General features: G+C 40.8%; 1 protein-coding gene across 1 annotated transcript in view; it reads right to left on the bottom strand.

The window, feature by feature from the left end:
• The window catches only part of PLCB4 (phospholipase C beta 4), a 304,315-nt gene that overhangs the window by 61,321 nt on the left and 225,816 nt on the right, over positions 1-17,178 (bottom strand). Inside the window, exons 17-24 of the mRNA XM_036245264.1 lie at positions 16,093-16,183; positions 14,221-14,316; positions 9,280-9,380; positions 5,714-5,749; positions 3,242-3,383; positions 2,528-2,612; positions 2,065-2,189; positions 201-252 (exon numbers count right to left, since the gene is read on the bottom strand). Of these exons, the coding sequence (XP_036101157.1) occupies positions 201-252; positions 2,065-2,189; positions 2,528-2,612; positions 3,242-3,383; positions 5,714-5,749; positions 9,280-9,380; positions 14,221-14,316; positions 16,093-16,183 (728 nt within the window). The remainder of the gene's footprint in view (positions 1-200; positions 253-2,064; positions 2,190-2,527; positions 2,613-3,241; positions 3,384-5,713; positions 5,750-9,279; positions 9,381-14,220; positions 14,317-16,092; positions 16,184-17,178) is intronic.

The raw sequence follows: 17,178 nt of genomic DNA, 5'->3' as shown, positions 1-17,178 counted from the left end.
TTTGTTTTAGAATATGTAAAACTGGAGATGAAGAATGCATATTTGCAAATATACTCTACCTAGGGGTTTCATTTGTTTCCATCCCTCCCTCAAGCCCAGCTTAAGTCCGACAGCCCCTAATTAAAAACAACGCGGTTTCATTACGACTGTGGCACAGAGCGCAGGGACACAGGGACAGCAGTTTAAATCGCATTACTCACCCGCATGATCCATTATACTCAAATTTTCCCTGATTCAATTGCATCGCTAAATCTGTCAAGAGACAAAAATAATTTAGCATCTCATCTCCCTGGACAAAGAAGATCCTAATGGGGTGATTTTAAACAATGGAAAGCAGATAGTGATCCTAGGCTGAAAGACTGTTCTTAACACTGCAAGGTACTACCCTGTCTGTTTAAGCACACAACTCTCACTTTATGTTGGAATAACCTTGGGTTTAATTTAAATTAAACACAGAATGTGTTTTCATAAAGATCACACCAGCATTGCTTTAACACTGGGATTAACTCTATGAACTTAGAGTTGAGAGTATAGATGTCCAACCTGATGTAGTTGGAGAGGATGTGCCTTGTGACCCCAGAGGAAGGTTTCCCTGGAGATACCCAGTAGGTTACGTGTGAATATAAAACTCCATTAAAAAAATAAAAAATAAACGAGGTAAAGTTTCATGTAAAAATCAGTGCTCTATGGAGAATCCTTCTAGTGGGCTCCACACGTGCAGAGCACAGCTTGTGATTTTTCTCTTAAGCAGACACAATCTTCATTCTTTCTTTTTATGAGCCAAGGAAATGGGTCAGCTGATGGATATTTTTCTTCTTCAAAACGCTGTGGTTAGACCTAACATTACAGAATGAAACATAAGCTGACCTACTGAATAAACTGCTTTCAGATCACTGAATCCATGCAGGGGACTCACTGATAACTGAGAATACAACGTGACATCATTCTAAGAAAGTGAAATTATCTTGTCTCTGCTGGAAACACTCTGGGATTGTCCTGGCACCTGGTCACAGTTTAGTATAGCAAGGAATGATGGGCGCGCGTGCAGAGATTTGATTCCAATTTCTCGGTCACTGCGGAGATTCGACCAATGAGTGGGAAATACAGTCTGGTCACATTCATGCCCCAAGTGTGAAAGTCAAAGGATCCTCCAATCAGTGCAGAGCACAGAGAACAAGGTGGGAGAAATTCTCAAAGAATGGCAAGGGGATTCGAGAACAAAAATGCCCCCAAATTTGGAAACATGGGAGGTACTAACATGCAGCAAATAACTCGACAAGAAAGCACTGTTTTGTTTTACCATTATTACAGACCATGCTATGGAATTAACCATAAAAAGTGAATAGTTTTGTGGCGTATTTGTTACCTGTTTTAGATAAGAATCTAGAGTCCATTACTTTTCTATCTCTAGCCTTAAAATTGTGATCCTCAGCTCTTATGCAAACCTCAAAAAACATGAAAAAAAATTTTTTTGCATTTATAAAAGTTTGCTCCTTTCCTTCTGTGGAGGAGGGGGAATCATATATTGGAAACCTGTCTTTGAGTCACTTTGGAGGATAAAGTTATATATTATACCTCTAGGAACATATATACTCCCTACACACCATTTTAGCAGAGTGTACCCCATAATATTCTGTACTTTTAGGGTGAGATATCACTGTGTCTTTAATATGTGCTGAATGTTAACAGTGGGAAGATACTTTCCAAAGGAAAAATGAGTCACAGTGATTACAAAGATACTCAAATTCTGTTTTTGGAAATGAAGATACATTTGATCCAAAAGAAAAAAAAAACTGAAATATTTGGAATAGGGGAAAATGGTTAGCAGAGCAATCATGGCATGTACAAAAGGAAATTTGATATAAATCAAAATATATTATCTTCTATCATTGTTTTGCTCTGTTTTGAGTTTTTAATTTCTCACCATTACATGAACCCAACACGTTGTTTTGCCATATGTCTGCTTCCTTTAAAAAATGCCCACAGCCAACTGATGGCAACTGTTGGCACCACCCTGCCAGAGCGTTCCCGTGGAATTCGAGGTCACTGGACATCAGTTCCTACCTGGGGTTTGATAGTTCAGTGAAACCATCTGGCAGCCAGCGTTCCAGAAAATCTGAGGCATGTAATTACTGGAATCGACTCGGCCTCCCTTGGGGTAAATGCGACTCATTTGCCGTTTGTTATAACTATGTAATTTATTAAGGAAAAAGGGTAAAAAAGCTTATTCCAGAAGCAATAAATAAACAACAAAGAGCTGAAATAATCAAGGTCTAGACTAATAATGACAAACAAGTAGACAAAAGAGAGCACATTTCACATTTATAAATGATGCTGTGGAGAAAAACTGGTTTGCTGTGTGGATTATGAAAACAATTCACATTTGGGCAGCTTTTCCCGGTCTCTGTGGTCTTTTACATGTATTGTTTTATTAGCTCTGCGGTCACAAGGATGTATTAGCCATTTATCTATTTTAGAGACTCCTGCCAAACCCAAAGTGCACCAACCACTTATTCCATAAGGATACTTCACAAATTCAATCGCGTGTGTCTTCAAGTAGCCTAGGCCAACTGACTCGTTGAAAGAAGACATGTTATAGTGAATATTGCGTTCTGTAAAGAAAAGCAAAGACACGCTCAGAAACCCTGCCATCAAATGGTCCCAGGAAAAAAGACAAGCAATGAACAGAATTACACCCCCGAATCATGAGACTTTGCAGGCAGATGATGCATTATTGTATCAGTAGCTCCTTCTTTCATTAACGCCCTATGGACGGAGACAGTTGGCTTTAAAAACATTGTGATAAATTAAATTTGGAATCATTAAGCAAATAATGTGCACATGGTTGCCACACTTGGCCACCCTTGAAATATGTATAATGATGATGATGATGGCTTCTTTAGCCCAGAAATAATTAGGGGAAATTGTAAAACACTTTACACATTTTTTGACCAGCTTTTGATGAAAAGAGGTCTTATGAAGTATATTGAATGCAAGAGGCTACCCTCTTTGAGTGTTAACAAGTCCAGTCTCTCAGAGCCACCTTGTGGATGGTGTAGAGAATGACATTACAAATGCCACCACATGCCAAGAACATGTGCTCTGTGAAACAACAAAATAGGTGAGGTGGAACAGTCTCCAGGCCCAGAGAGGGGAATGGCAACAAGTCGGATCACAGCTCATCAGCATAACAGCAGCAAAGCAGACAAAGAAGGCAACAGCGTTTGAACTTTGGCATTACCTTCAGCCACATGGAAACCTTGAAACTTGACCGGCTGTGCATAGTTGATCATTGTGGACAAATATGGATGAATATTAGTGGTAGCACCTACATATTTATAAGATGCCATCCATGCCTGCTCATCTTCTACAGTGACCAGGCCCTACAAGCACAGGGAAGGGAACATACATGTTGGTGACTTCAGCAGGACTCGCAGATGTACGCTCCAGACTTCCTCACTAAAGATAATTCACACACACACACACACACACACATTGAAAATAAAGACCCTTTCCTTGCTCAATTACACTAAAGGATCATAAAAGTTAGTGTCTATTTAGCTCCAAATAATCCAAAAGGAATATCTTACATTTTTAGGACATTTTTTAGATTTTCAAAGGACTTTAAAATATTCAAGAAACTATATCGAGGTTCATGGAAATGCTATGAAATATACATAGCAGGGATTAATTATTCTTATTTTCACAAATGGAGGCACAAAATCAAAACAGTGACTCTTGAACTTGAGTGTTCATCAGAATCACCTGGAGGGCTTTTAAAACACAACACTCCTGGGCCCCACCCTCAGAGTTTCTGATGAGATGAATCTAGGTTGAGGCCCAGGAATTTGCATTTCTAACTAGCTTCCAAGTGATAATGATACAGGATCCTCCGGGGGCGAGAATTTAGTTAACACTGCTCTAGGATTTAAGCCACATACACAGTAGTTTGCGGAATTTTTTTTTAAGTGTTTTCTTAAAATAATCTGATAACCCAATCCATAGGACATTGTCCTATTGAAATACTAAAATTTTATCATTTTTCCTAGAGGAAAAAAACAAATTATTTTAGGTTATTTCTTGGTAAATCAGAACAAAACCAATAACAAAAAGAATGCCTTCAAAAGTGAGCAACATTTTGTTGAGAACTTGGAAAAGCCAAATTTCCTGCATAGACAGTTAGAGACAGATAAACTGCTTAGTCACATGAATCAATTCATTAGCTAAGAAAGGGTCAGACCATTTGTCTTATCTGATGATCTGACATTCTAAAGCATCAAACTGATTTCACAAATAAAAGCCTGAGATACGAAATAATATAAGATTGTCGTTTTTTTCATCTTTTTTTTTGTATGTCCCAACCCCTCAAATAGGGTAGAGGCCAGTCTGATTCTTGTGTGTTTCATGATAATAAGAAACACCAGCGTCCTGTGCTGGGCACCGGGCTGAACTCTGCATGCACTGTCCTTACTGTCAGTAGTCCTGTGTAGTAAGAATTAGAGTCCTGCCCATTGACCACATGAGAAGACTGAGGCCTTGGGGATTACAATAATTTAGTCACAGCTACTTGGTTCATAAAAAGCAGTGACCGAAGGCCAACCTGTCCTTTGTTTACCACAACACCTTATGAAATTCTAGTAGAAGAGAATTTCACAAACATCTTGGGAGAGGACTGGGTTCAGACTTATCTATAATTATTCCAAATTTAAAATTTCCACAGTAAGAAGACAGGGTCTTACTCCAAATAAGAGAGAAACCCAGAGAGAGCAAGACAGTATTTTCTACAGCTCTGAAAAGTATAAATCAAATTACAAGGTAAATGTCTGCCTGTGGATGCCATTGGTCTCACTACTGTAATAAACCACATACATTTACTAAATAAGACCACTTTAATATCATGGGGAACTCTGAAGAAGTTACAAGAAACTAAAAATAGAACTTACCTTCCCTTAAAATAAAGTCAATATCTAATAATGTCAAACTTCCGGAATGTGTACAGTGTGAAATTAACAATCTGTCAGAAGGCCAGTGTAATCAGAATGAAGAGAGACTTTCAATTTCACTACAATATGGATTTGCGGGCCAATTATTAGGTCATTTGTATTTTGAAATCCAGTGTGTTGATGATCATGTATTGCTGTTCTAGGAATGAAATCTCTAATCCTAGCTAAGAAAATGCCTAACTGCACCAAACATTTATTTTTAGGAAATCATTTTCTTTACGTGTCCTAATTTTGGGATTTTTTAAAATTGGGATTTAAGCATTTCATTAATGCTTTCTTTTAAAGATTCTTAAAATTGCCTTGGCTGGTTTGGCTCAGTGGTTGGAGAGTCGGCCCATTACCCAAAGAATTGCGGGTTCGATTCTGGTCAAGGGTGTGTACCTTGGTTGCGGTTTGGTCCCCAGCCTTGGTAGGGGTCGTGCAGGAGGCAACCAGTTAATGTGTCTCTCTCACATCAATGTTTCTCTCTCCCTCTCTCCCACTCTATCTGAAGATAAATGAAATAATATCCTGGGTGAAGATTTAAAAGAGTCTTAAAATTAGATGCATCAAATGTAATTATACCCATAAACAGTAAGATTGACATTCCATGGGGCAGAGGAGAAGAAAGAGTAATAACACTTAGTACACAATGTTCAACATTGCCTTTTTCAGGGTCCACATAAGGTGTCATAACAAAAACAAAATGCACAATGAAATTCTTTTCTTACCTTTTTGTTGTTTTCATGTTCAAGATCATCAGAAACCTAAATTAAAGAAAAAATAATAATTTGTTTACTCCTCTAATGGGCAAAATTCCAAATTTGCACCTTAAATATTTGCATACTTAAATATAGGTAAACATTTTATTCTATTTATTTGTTAAGATGGGAATTTATTAATGACATACAGCCATGGCCAAAAGCAAATACTCAAAAGATAGTATTTTACAGACCAGAGTAGCTCATGTGAATGCACTCTCCCTCCTTTGCTGACAGTTTTCAACTATTTAGATCCTTCCTAATGGCAATTTCATTAGTGAGTTAGTCACTGGGGCTTGGGAAACAGTCAGTGTGGCCGCCTGCCTGATATGTAAGGGGCAGCAAGCATGAACAATCGTCCTTCAGCAATTCAACATTCATGTCTAGGAATGATAAAGGCTTTATGTTGTAAAACAGTATAAAGGTAAGTACTGAGTCTTAGTAGATATACAACAGTCTGCAAGTAGTCAAAATTCCCTATCAGAAAAGATAGGGCGTAATAGCGGTATTCCTTTGGCTTTGCTCATCAGACACTCTCTCATTTTCTTGCAACCAAATGTATCTATCAACTACCTGCACCTCCATCCACTGTCTTCAGTAATTAAGTATCCTTGCTCCAAAGACCACACCTTCCCATCACCATCACCCTGATCCCACAGGCAGTTAGCCCCTCTTTCCTGCAAGACTGAGTCTCCCCCTCTCTGCCTGCACCCTTTTCAACAGACTGCAAACACTCCAGGTTCAGTCATCTTAAAAATAACCCTTCCTTGACTCACGCTACCATTAACCACCAGCCCATTTCTTATTCCTCTTTATAGCAAAACTACAGTCTCTACTCATTCATATCTCTCTTCTCCAGTGGCCCCTACCACCCCATAGAAACTTGGGGTCGCCAACATTTCCAGGTCACCAATGTAACCAGCCCAATGGACACTCTCGAGCCTTCTTAATCGCTCAACAGCGTCAAAAACAAGCAACCACTTTGCCAGGTGCTTGGGGTCTGGGGAGCTGTTTGCTGGTCCAAGGCTAAAAACCCAGTGATGAGAGGATAAGTTCCAAGGGTCGAATGTGCAGCAGTGACGATGGTTAACAGGACTGTAATATGTATCTGAAAGGTGCCGAGGGAGCAGATCTTAAACGTTCTCACCACACACACAAAATAGCAATTATGTGAGGTGACGGATGTGCTAACTGACCTCACTGTGGTAATCATTTCACAATATATTTGAGTATCAAATCATCACACTGTACATCTTAACTTACACAAAGTGGGGCACAGGTGTGTTTACACTTGTGAGTACATGACACAGAGTTTATTCTTGCATTATTATTTATTAATTATTGTATTATTTTCTGTACAAACAATGGTAAGCCTACTTTTGCCCCACCCTGCATTATGTCCACTATATCTCCACAGAGCTGGGGAACAAGAACCACCACTCCGTCTTTCTCTTCACGCCGTTCTCTGGGCTCCACTGGTCTGGTTGTCTGGTTTCCCTACCACTTCTCTAGCTATATACCTTGCTCTTTGCACTGGTTCCTCTCCCGTGAGTTTGCCTGTCAATAGGGCTCCACCTGGACCTTCTTTTCTGCCTCTTCCCACGGATCATCTCAATTATTTACATGGTGTCAAATAATATCTTCTAACTTCCCAATGTATCTCTCTAGTCCAACCTCTCTTCTAGTTCCAGAGACAGGAGATGCTTTTGCTAGTGATGCTGATAATGACAATGGTGAAGATGGTCATATGGCAGCATCTTTATGAGTTACAATGTGCCAGCACCATTCTAAGTTCCTTACATATACTAAACCCATCCACTCTTCGTAATGAACCATTTATTATCTTCATTATGCAGATGAAGGAAGCAAGGCACTGAGGGGCTAAAGGCCTTACCAAGGTTACACAGTTAGGAAACACACCCAGAGTCAGAGGTCAATGCTACGCAAACACCTAGGAGGCACCTTAAGTACCTCACAGGCCTCAAACAGCCTGTCTTACTTGAAACTCCTGAATTCTGTCTCTTCCAGGCTTCCCCGAGGTATACCCAGGTCCTCAAACACAAACCCTAGAGAGTCATTTTGCATCCCTGTCTCTCCCTCATTTCCCCACGTTCAATCCATCAGCAAGTTGAATCATTTTTGCGTCCTCAGTAGATCCTGAACCCACTCGAGCCTGTGTTCTGCTGTCAGTTAAACCCTCAGGGTCTGGCCTAGGGTGACAGCCCAGCCGACCTGCCCTTCCCGTGTGCTCCTGCTTCCTTCGAAACTCCTCTCCGGAAGGTAACCACAGTGATTTTTTAAAAAACCCTTCCAGGCGACATTGGCCTCTTCTTTACATATTTTCATTGGCTTCATCTTTCTCTTAAACGAACATCTGAGTTTCTCATAGCAGCCTCCCAAATCCCGCATCGCCTGGTTCTCACCTGTTTGCGCAATCTCATCCGGTTTCTCTCTACCCCTCACTCCGTTCACTGTTTACACTGTCTTTGTTCTTACCACTGCGGTCCCTCTGCAAATAAAGTTGTTTTTCCATGTCTGTGCGTGTCTGGTTCTTCTTTACCCTTTGGGTTCCGGTTTCCTTATGCCCTCCACGACATTATCCTCCATCTTGGCGCTCGGCTCCCTTTAGTTTCATACCAGCACTTACCACAGGTTGTAATCATGTCACTGACTGTTGTTTGTTTCCCACGCCCTTCCTATAAACTCCCGTCAGACTATAAGCTCCACGAGGGCAGAAATCAAGTGTGCTTTGACCCTTCCGGGTTGTTATGGCCTAGCCTGTGCCTGGCACATAATATGTGCACAGTACCTACTTTTTCTTGGCTGAGTGGTTGGACAGATGGGAACATCTTTATGCTTACTGTATATTAGCAGGGAGATGAGCTCTCTAACTAGTAGGGCTGGTTTTGTAACGAGGGCTTGCTTGTGATGAGCAGGGGTCCTTTTCCTGATGATTTCACCAAGCTAACCTTTGTACTAGGATGCTGCTGTCGTCTCCCTATTCAACTGGAACAGCGATTTCCCACCAGTGTGCCACGAGAATTTTTAAAACATGCAATACCTGACTATTTAGTCAGGTGCACTGACATTTTTTTTTCCTTAGACTGTCAAGTTAAAAAAGAAAAATTACAACAGCCAACCCAACAATAGCCGTCAGGTATGAATGAATCAAGATTATATCTTTTTTTTTTTTTTTCAGATCAGCAACAATATAATGTTTTTGGTGTGCCTCAGAATTTTAGTAATTAGTTTGCGTGTGCCATGAGATGAAAAAGGTTGAAAATCACAGACTTAGAATAATGCAATAAATGATAATATTTAAGGGACACTGGCCAAATGAGTAGGGGTCAACAATGGGGACGACTAAAGAGTCATTTACTGTCTTTCCTACTGTCTTAAATTCAGATCTTAAACTGGTCAGCCAATGTAGAAGAGGAGTTACAGGCTAGTCTCCTGTGGTAGTTCCATTTCTATCGTTTAACAACTAACAGCTGCTTCTTGAGAATCATGAGATAAAGGGGACCCGAGACACTGGCCTTCTTGACACTATTTGCAATAGCTTCCTTGTGACCCAAGTCATCAGCGGAAAGTTCACTTCCAAATTTGTACTCGGGGTGAGCTTCTTCTTCCTGGTCAACTGTGTGAAAGACAAAAGAAAAACCCATGAAGCCAAATTACCACCAAGCAGTCAGAACTTCTCCATCATCTTAGGTGAACATGAGCTTTTAGAGGAGAAGGAGAAGGACGCTAAAAGAAAACAGGAACACTGAAAAATGCAAACTTTTTTTTTTTTTTCCAAATAAAACTCTCACTAAACTCTTCTCAAGGATTATATCTTGTTATTTATTCTCTCTCTTGCATCTAGCATGGCATTTGACATGTTTGATGCTTAATACATTTTTCTTCAGTGAATGATTATTTCCATCCCAGCACACTAACCCTAAAAATTAGTCTCAACACCTCAGGAATACCTGTAACTCACAAAACATATATTTTGATCTTCCGTGAGATCTAGAGAAAACGAGAAGAAAATACAAGAAAAGGAAAATACATGATACTTTTGAAAAGGAGACTAAAATGTCCACAAGTTATTATGTGACAGAAAAAAACGAAGAGCTTGGAAGGACTGTGCTGCTCCTGGAAGCTGTGTCAAAGCTGACTTAGGGTTAGAAGGCTCTGCCGTCATTTCTCAGGCTCACGCTAAGGGCGGGGCTAGAAGTGGGCACTAAATAAAGTGGGACCACAGGAGCCTGGTCATGGCTATTAGAGGAGGCACAGAAGCACTTGGCCCGTTGGCCCAGGAAGGTGACAGGAACTCTGATATCCACCCACGTCCATTGGTGAAGAAAGGGTTACTCATTAGAAAACAAGCCACGTACTGAAGTGAGATCTGGATTCCCAGGATTTCTGGTAAAGAATCTGCCTGAAAACTAATTTTGCCCTTGAGGGACCCATATTGTAGAAAAAGAGGGAAATGCCCTGGCCAGTTTGGCTCAGCAGTTAGAGCGTCGGCCTGTGGACCAGAGAGTCACGGGTTTGGATCCCGCTAAGGGCATGTCCCTAGCCCTGGCTGGGGTTGTGTGGGTGGCAACCACTCGATGTTTCTCTCCCACATTGATGTTTCTCTCTCTCTCTCTTTTTCCCCTCTCTCCCTTCCACTCTATCTGAAGATCAATGTAAAAATGTCCTCAGGTGAGGGGAAAAAAGAGAGAAACAATGTCTGCGTACAGACTCACAAGGGAGGTGAGTAGAGCCATAAACATTAGAAATCTTTTTCAAAATCATGTTTAAAATGTGCAAAGGAAAAGGCAAGAGCAGGAGTAAACATAAAATGATTTCACTGATTCTAAGACACATCCCCCAGCCCACAGTTTCATATAACGGACACTGCAATGCACCCTTCAACTGATGGTATTCGAAAATCAACTAGAAGCAGTTTTCTTTCTTAGGCAAAATAAAACAGTGGTGTCTTTCAACTGATGTTATATTGGATTCGGAATTTGAGAGACTGATTACAGCAAGGTGCTACTTTAGGCATGGGAGGAAGGTGAGGTGAGAGACAGACACCTGCCTCTTCTGGACTGATATTCTGATGAGGGGATAGTCTCGAGGTGGATGATTAAAAACAAAACAAACAAACAAACAAAAAACCCAGTAGGTCATATAGGCTTTGGGTAGGTAAAAAAGAATTCGAGGAGCCACAGGAGGGCTTAATCTAGTCTGGCGTCCTCATTTTACAGGTGGGGAAACAGATTTGAGATATGATTTGACTTGTGAGGTCACAGTAAGATACGGACTAGATTCCTCCAGATTCTTAGAACAGTGCTCTGAATGTGCCCTGGGTTTCCATGGCCACAGGCCAGAACGAAGATGCTGAAACTTCCCACCATCACTAACAAATTTCCATCTCATGTATCTGTAGTCTAACCTGCCCAGCCAGATGTAAACTACTTGAATTCAGGGGTATGTTCCATACAACTGGTATAACCACTTTAAAATAGTTATATATATGAATGTTATCATCTCTCTTTGTTGCTGTTGTTGTTACCAAAGGATATTTTTTCCATTGATGTTTTTAGAGAGTGAAAGGGAGGGAGGGGAAGAGAGAGAAACATTGATGTGAGAGAGACACTCTGATTGGTTACCTACCACAGGGGCCTTCCCCGGGGGCCAGAGATATAACCTGCAATCCAAGTGTGTGCCCTAGACCAGGAATCAAACCCACAACCCTTTGGTCTGATGCTCTAACCACTGACCCACACCAGCCAGGGCATCCTTATCATCTCCGGAGTGTGCAAATATGTACAGGCACACATACAATTCTGACATTCCTCACTGCTTGTCTCACAGTCCTGGGAGTCACATGTCCTTCTGAATCTAAATCCGGCTAATGAATGCGCACACGCTTGGATCGACTAGGCCGTTTCTAGTTCCTACAAGCTCCAGGCAGCCTGCCCTCTTGAACTACGCTTGGTTTCCTCTTGCCTGCTGTGTCAAAGTGTTCAAATTAGAGACTGTAGTCATTTATATATAGTAGGAGCATACTGTGATGTCAGAGTAATTACAGCCAACTGATAGACCAGAACCATAACTAAGCATTACTGAGGGAACCTAAGAACCAAATATGTAACTGGTATGGCAGAAAACTCAAAACCCTTAAAGAGAACTTCAAGTAGACCATTCTATCTTCTCAGCTACTTTCCTACATGTATACTATCCCTCATGAGTATTTCTGTCAAAATTTAAACAAAATCTCAAGCATGTTTTGAAGTAACATGGGATACACTAGAGGCATATTTTTGTATCTGAAAGAAAAATTAACCTATTCATAGAAGCTGGGAAAGTACCCTGAAGGATGATAAGTGGGATCACACTGACCCTCATTTTAGATTAATATGTGTGCTCAGAAATTCTCACATCTTTGATTTTCATCCGTTACATTCTTTCTCCTTTAAAAATGTTTTAACAGCCATGTTGCACATTTGTGTTTTCTTCATAGTCCTGTACATTAGAAGGGCAGGCTTGTAAACACAAAAGGAGTTAAGGCAATTCTAGGATTGAATCTTAGTCTGCTGCTTACCAGCTGTGGGATCATGCACAAAACGTCGGTATAACAATGGTAGTTGTTGTTATTTTCTTTCCTGTTAATTTACTCCATTATTCTGCAGTTTGTTTTATTGGATTATAGTATCTAGTGATGTCTTCATGGTTTTGATTACCACCTATGAAGCATAACTTAAGAAACTGTTTTTACCTAAGATTCAACTTCTCAAATTTTAGAAGTATTTTACTGAAGTTTTGAATATATTTCTTTCAATATTTCGTTCTTAAATCTTGTTTAGGTTTGTTATTTGTTAAAGCTGTGAAATAATGTAGTAGGCACCGTGGCACACTATTTTCCAAAGACAGCTGCAGTAACATCTGCCTTCCCATTTCTTCTTCTGCAGTGTGACCTTGCCGCTCACCTAACTCCTGGGACCTGGGTGGGTGCTAAATCTGACTTGATACATAACAAAGAGAGGAAGTGATGATGTCCCAGTTCCAGGCGTAGCTCTTAAATAGTTTAGCAGCTTCTCCTTTCTGCTTCTTGGAACAAAACATGGCCACCATGCTATGAGAAGCCAAACCACATGGAGAGGCTACATGGGGGTGCTCGGGTCAGTAGGCCCAGCTGAGCTCCCAGCAGAAACAACTGCCAGCCACACGAGTGAGCCACCTTGGACACCTGGCCCAAATGAGCATTCAGAGGACCCCAGCCTCAGATGTCATCTGCTGGCAGCTGCATTAGAAACCTCGGGGAGAACACCAACCTGAACCCAGACGGTCCACGGAACTGGAGAAGATAATAGTGTTGTTTTATGCCTCTAAGTGTTGGGGAGATGTGTTACACAGTAATAGATAACCCTAACATTCATTGATTCAATAATATCAGATATCTCAGGCCTTCTAGACCTGCCCTGACATACGAAGCATATGAAAGTGAGTCTTCTGACTTATCTCGGGAGGGAAGTTGAACCCATGGTCTGCACCTGCGATGTTATGAAGTCCGTTCCACAGACAGAAGTCTTTACTAAAGGGTTGTGAATTAGTTAATTCTCACAGCTTTCAAGCTTTCACCTATAATATCAAACTTTCCTAACATCTACTCTTGTAGTTCAGATATTTATATAACAAAGGAGAGTTTTTACATGTATTTCTAAATTACTTAGCCCAAAGAATTCTATAAATCCAAGGCACTGTCTAACCAACACACACAGTGCAACTCCAAATTATTTTGTTAATAATTTCTCATGCTGCTTAATGAACAAGTAACTTTCTAAAAACATTCCAAACCTCTCAAAAGACCTGTTCAAAAACAAACATTATGGTTGTGCCTATAGGGCCAAAGTAAAACAAAAACTAATAGCAAATATTAAAATATTTTCAACAAGGCTGCCTTTGTTAAAATTATCTGCTTGTACAGATCTGGGGAGCTGGTTATTTGAATGAATTAGAATTTTAAAGCTTCTTTGAGATTCCAGTTCATTTTGAGCGTGCATATGAACCAATCATTTACTTGAGAGTCTTGACTCACGTTCTCTCCTTTCAACTTGCCTTACTACTATCTCATTAACTAGTTCATGTGTTGGTTTACAGGAAGGGACTGCAAAATAAGCTCTGTGCTCCTAGCCCTGCCTCCTACAGCAAGTGCTTCGAGTCTGGCTGTGAATTTCTGCTGGACAGCTGAATGCACAATGGGAAGGGAGAGGACTAAGTCACTACAATCTAGTGCCCAGGAAAACTGAAAGTAATGCTATTTGGAAAAGTACAAAAAAACCCAAAAAAAAACAAAACCAAAATATTAAGTCTGGTACATGAATACACACACCTGACTATTAAGAGTTAAAACATCACATTATGTAAAAGGGTCTATGGAGACAAATTCATTTTTCTATTTTAGAAAGTATGTCTGTGCCACGTAAATGAAAACAACCTACCGCTTTCTATCTCCTCTTCGTTATCGTCCTCTAAGATGCTAGCTGGAGCCGCGGACTCGCCGGCTTCCATCATGCTTTTCAAAGCTTCGAGCTGTTCTGGAAGGAGAAGGCGACAGATGTTAAATCATTTACGAAACCTGGGCTTTAAGATCCACTGAGCAGGGAATGAAATGGGATGAAACGGATTGTCGGGGCTCCCCCATGGGCTACGTTCCTAAGGCCCTGTCTCACCTGGTCCTGGGGGTTGGCCTTAAGGAACAGCAAGGGTCCCATTATCTACACAGGATGAGAAACTACTGAAACATCTCTGGTCAGAGGTTTGAGAGGGGGCTCAGTCACTGGGAAGGCTTTATTTTAAGTCTTGATAACAAAAGCCCATAATTGGAGGAATATTCAGGTGAAGTGACAGAAAAGAATCATGCATACTGAAGACTGACAAAAGTTCAGGAGAAAGTATTTGCAACTGCTATAACCAGAGTTATAATCCCAATATATAAAAACTGCTCGACATCAGTGAAAGACAAATAAAATAATTTTTTAAATGGAAGAAGAGAAAATCATAAATAATAATAAAGAAACTAGTTATCAAAGACATATAAATAAAAAATCAAGGGATAATTTTCTTCTATTTTGGGGCACACATACTGTAAAAATAGCCAACAGTCAGCATTAAGAATAGTTCTGGGAAACAGGCAGGCTGGTATATTATAGTGGGTGTAATTGGTACAACTTTTCTGAAAGACAGTATAACAAGATATATCACAGTATAACATGTGTGCATGCTTTGACCAACCAACTCTAATTGTATCAATTGATAAGGTTGCACAAATGTACAAAATGAACATTCAGGCATGATTATTATCGTTATTTAAAAAAATAATTTTTTTTTCTTTATTGATTTTAGAGAGAGAGGAACGAAGAAGGAAAGAGAGATAGAAACATCGATGAGAGAGAACATCGATTGGCCGCCTCCTGCATGCCCCCACTGGGGATTGGGCCTACAACCTGGGCATGTGCCCCGACTGGGAATTGAACCAGTGACCTCCTGGTGCAGGGGTTGACGCTCAACCACTGAGCCACACCGGCCAGGCCAAAAAACTAGTACATTTAATGTGATCCCAGTTTTGTTAAAATGCATGTATGTCTAAACATGCATGTGTGTATGTGTCTCTAGTACATGTATTTATGTGTAAAATATATAATTTAGTGCTATTTTATTAGTTTCTTATACTTGTTTGTTGTCTTTATTTTCCAATGGCATCATTGCATGTATAATAAAAGTAAACTATCATTAATATAATTAAAATTTTAACTTAAGAATACCTAGGGAAAAACACAAAGCAATCATACAATATTTCATGCTACTAATTTATTGAAGCAAGAGAACTGCTGAAAGAAAATGTTTTAGGAAAATACAGGGGGAAATATCTATAGAAAACAATTCCTCTCTCAACCTCTCTGATGCACACACACACACACACATTCACACTTTCACATTTACCTAAGATCCCTAGATATGTATATGTCAAGTAAGCAAAGTGCAAGGGAGTTTTCATATAAGATGAGAAAATGCTAGTTCCTTATCTTCTGATACATTCTAACATGCCTCTTCCACGGTCTTCTCTCTTCCCCTTGGGCCCCGCCCAATTCTGTTATGTGAATGTGCTTTCCTCACGGTAGAAATGAACTGATGCAGAAACTAAACGCAAGTGGAAATGTGGCAGCTTTGCTCGGAAAAGTACATGTAATAACACCACTGTACTCCTTTCTCCCCCAAATCAGTGGTTTTAAAACGACTGCATTCTAGAAGCTGAACTGTTGAAACACACATTGTATGTATGCTTCCATCACAGACACAAGTATTTGACTTACTTTGTTCAACCTCAGGTTTCAGTCGTTTATTTTTGATGAGTATTTTCCTTTTGAGGTCATTGGGGGATGGCAAGGGCCTGCCTGGTTCGAGCTACAGGGAAACAGAAAAGGCTGGATTAACGGCAGGTGGTGCTTCTCCCTTCTCCTTTCCAGCCTAGAATGAACCCAGAGGCCTGTGAATCATACCACCCATGTCCACCAGATGGCAGTCAGCACAGTCTTATGATTTCCTTTCACAGCCCGAATTAGCCCACCATATCCAAGTGTGCCCTAGACTATCTGGTAACTTGACATCCATGCAGCCTCCAGTAAGCAGAGCTGTTCCCGCTGGCCCAGTGGAGCCGGGTCCCACCTGGGGTGGTGTTGGGACAGAGCTCCTGTCCAACCTCGGGTTCTGCCCCTTTCAAATATCTGGTCAAGTACAAAGAATCATTGTGCCAGCTCTGGTCAGCAGTGGCTTTCCCACCATAAGAGTCTCCCCTGATCTCCCCAAGGGTTGGGCTGCACTGTAAGCCTGTCTGTTCAGTCTGATCCAACCTCAACACTAGGAGTATGGGCTGTGGGTTCAAATAGGGAAACAAGGGAGTGGTCTTAATTGCTGAAATCCGACCTCTACTGTGGTTTCATTTGCTTGGATTTCTGTCTGCAAAGGAAGTGTCCCTTTCTTCTATTACCTCTAATCCATAGAACTGTGCCCCATCCAGTCATCCATTCCCCATTCCCCATTCCCCATCCATCCATCTGTGTACCCACCCACCCACCAACCCATCCACCCCTTCCAGGCATCCACTCATTTTCAAAACTGATGTTTATACTACTTATAACATGCAAGGCACTATGCATTCCTATGTCTGTTTTGCCTCAAATGAGGCATCTTGCTGAAACACTGCTTCCTTTGGGAAGCCTGTTGTGAATGAGTCCACTCCCTGGCACTCTCTCTTGAACTTGCGTATCTCCAATAAAAATTCAACGCATCATAGGCCATTTTAGTTATGTTTTTACATTTGTGTGCTGTGTCCTAACTCCCCCACCCCGTGACTGAGAGCTCTTTAGTCCAGGGAGCAGGTTTTACTCCCGTTTACATTA

The sequence above is a fragment of the Molossus molossus genome, unplaced genomic scaffold, assembly GCF_014108415.1.
Source record: "Molossus molossus isolate mMolMol1 unplaced genomic scaffold, mMolMol1.p scaffold_m16_p_6, whole genome shotgun sequence".
In the NCBI taxonomy this organism is placed as follows: domain Eukaryota; kingdom Metazoa; phylum Chordata; class Mammalia; order Chiroptera; family Molossidae; genus Molossus; species Molossus molossus.
The sequence above is the reverse complement of the archived record's forward strand: the minus strand, read 5'-3'. Positions and strand labels throughout refer to the sequence as shown.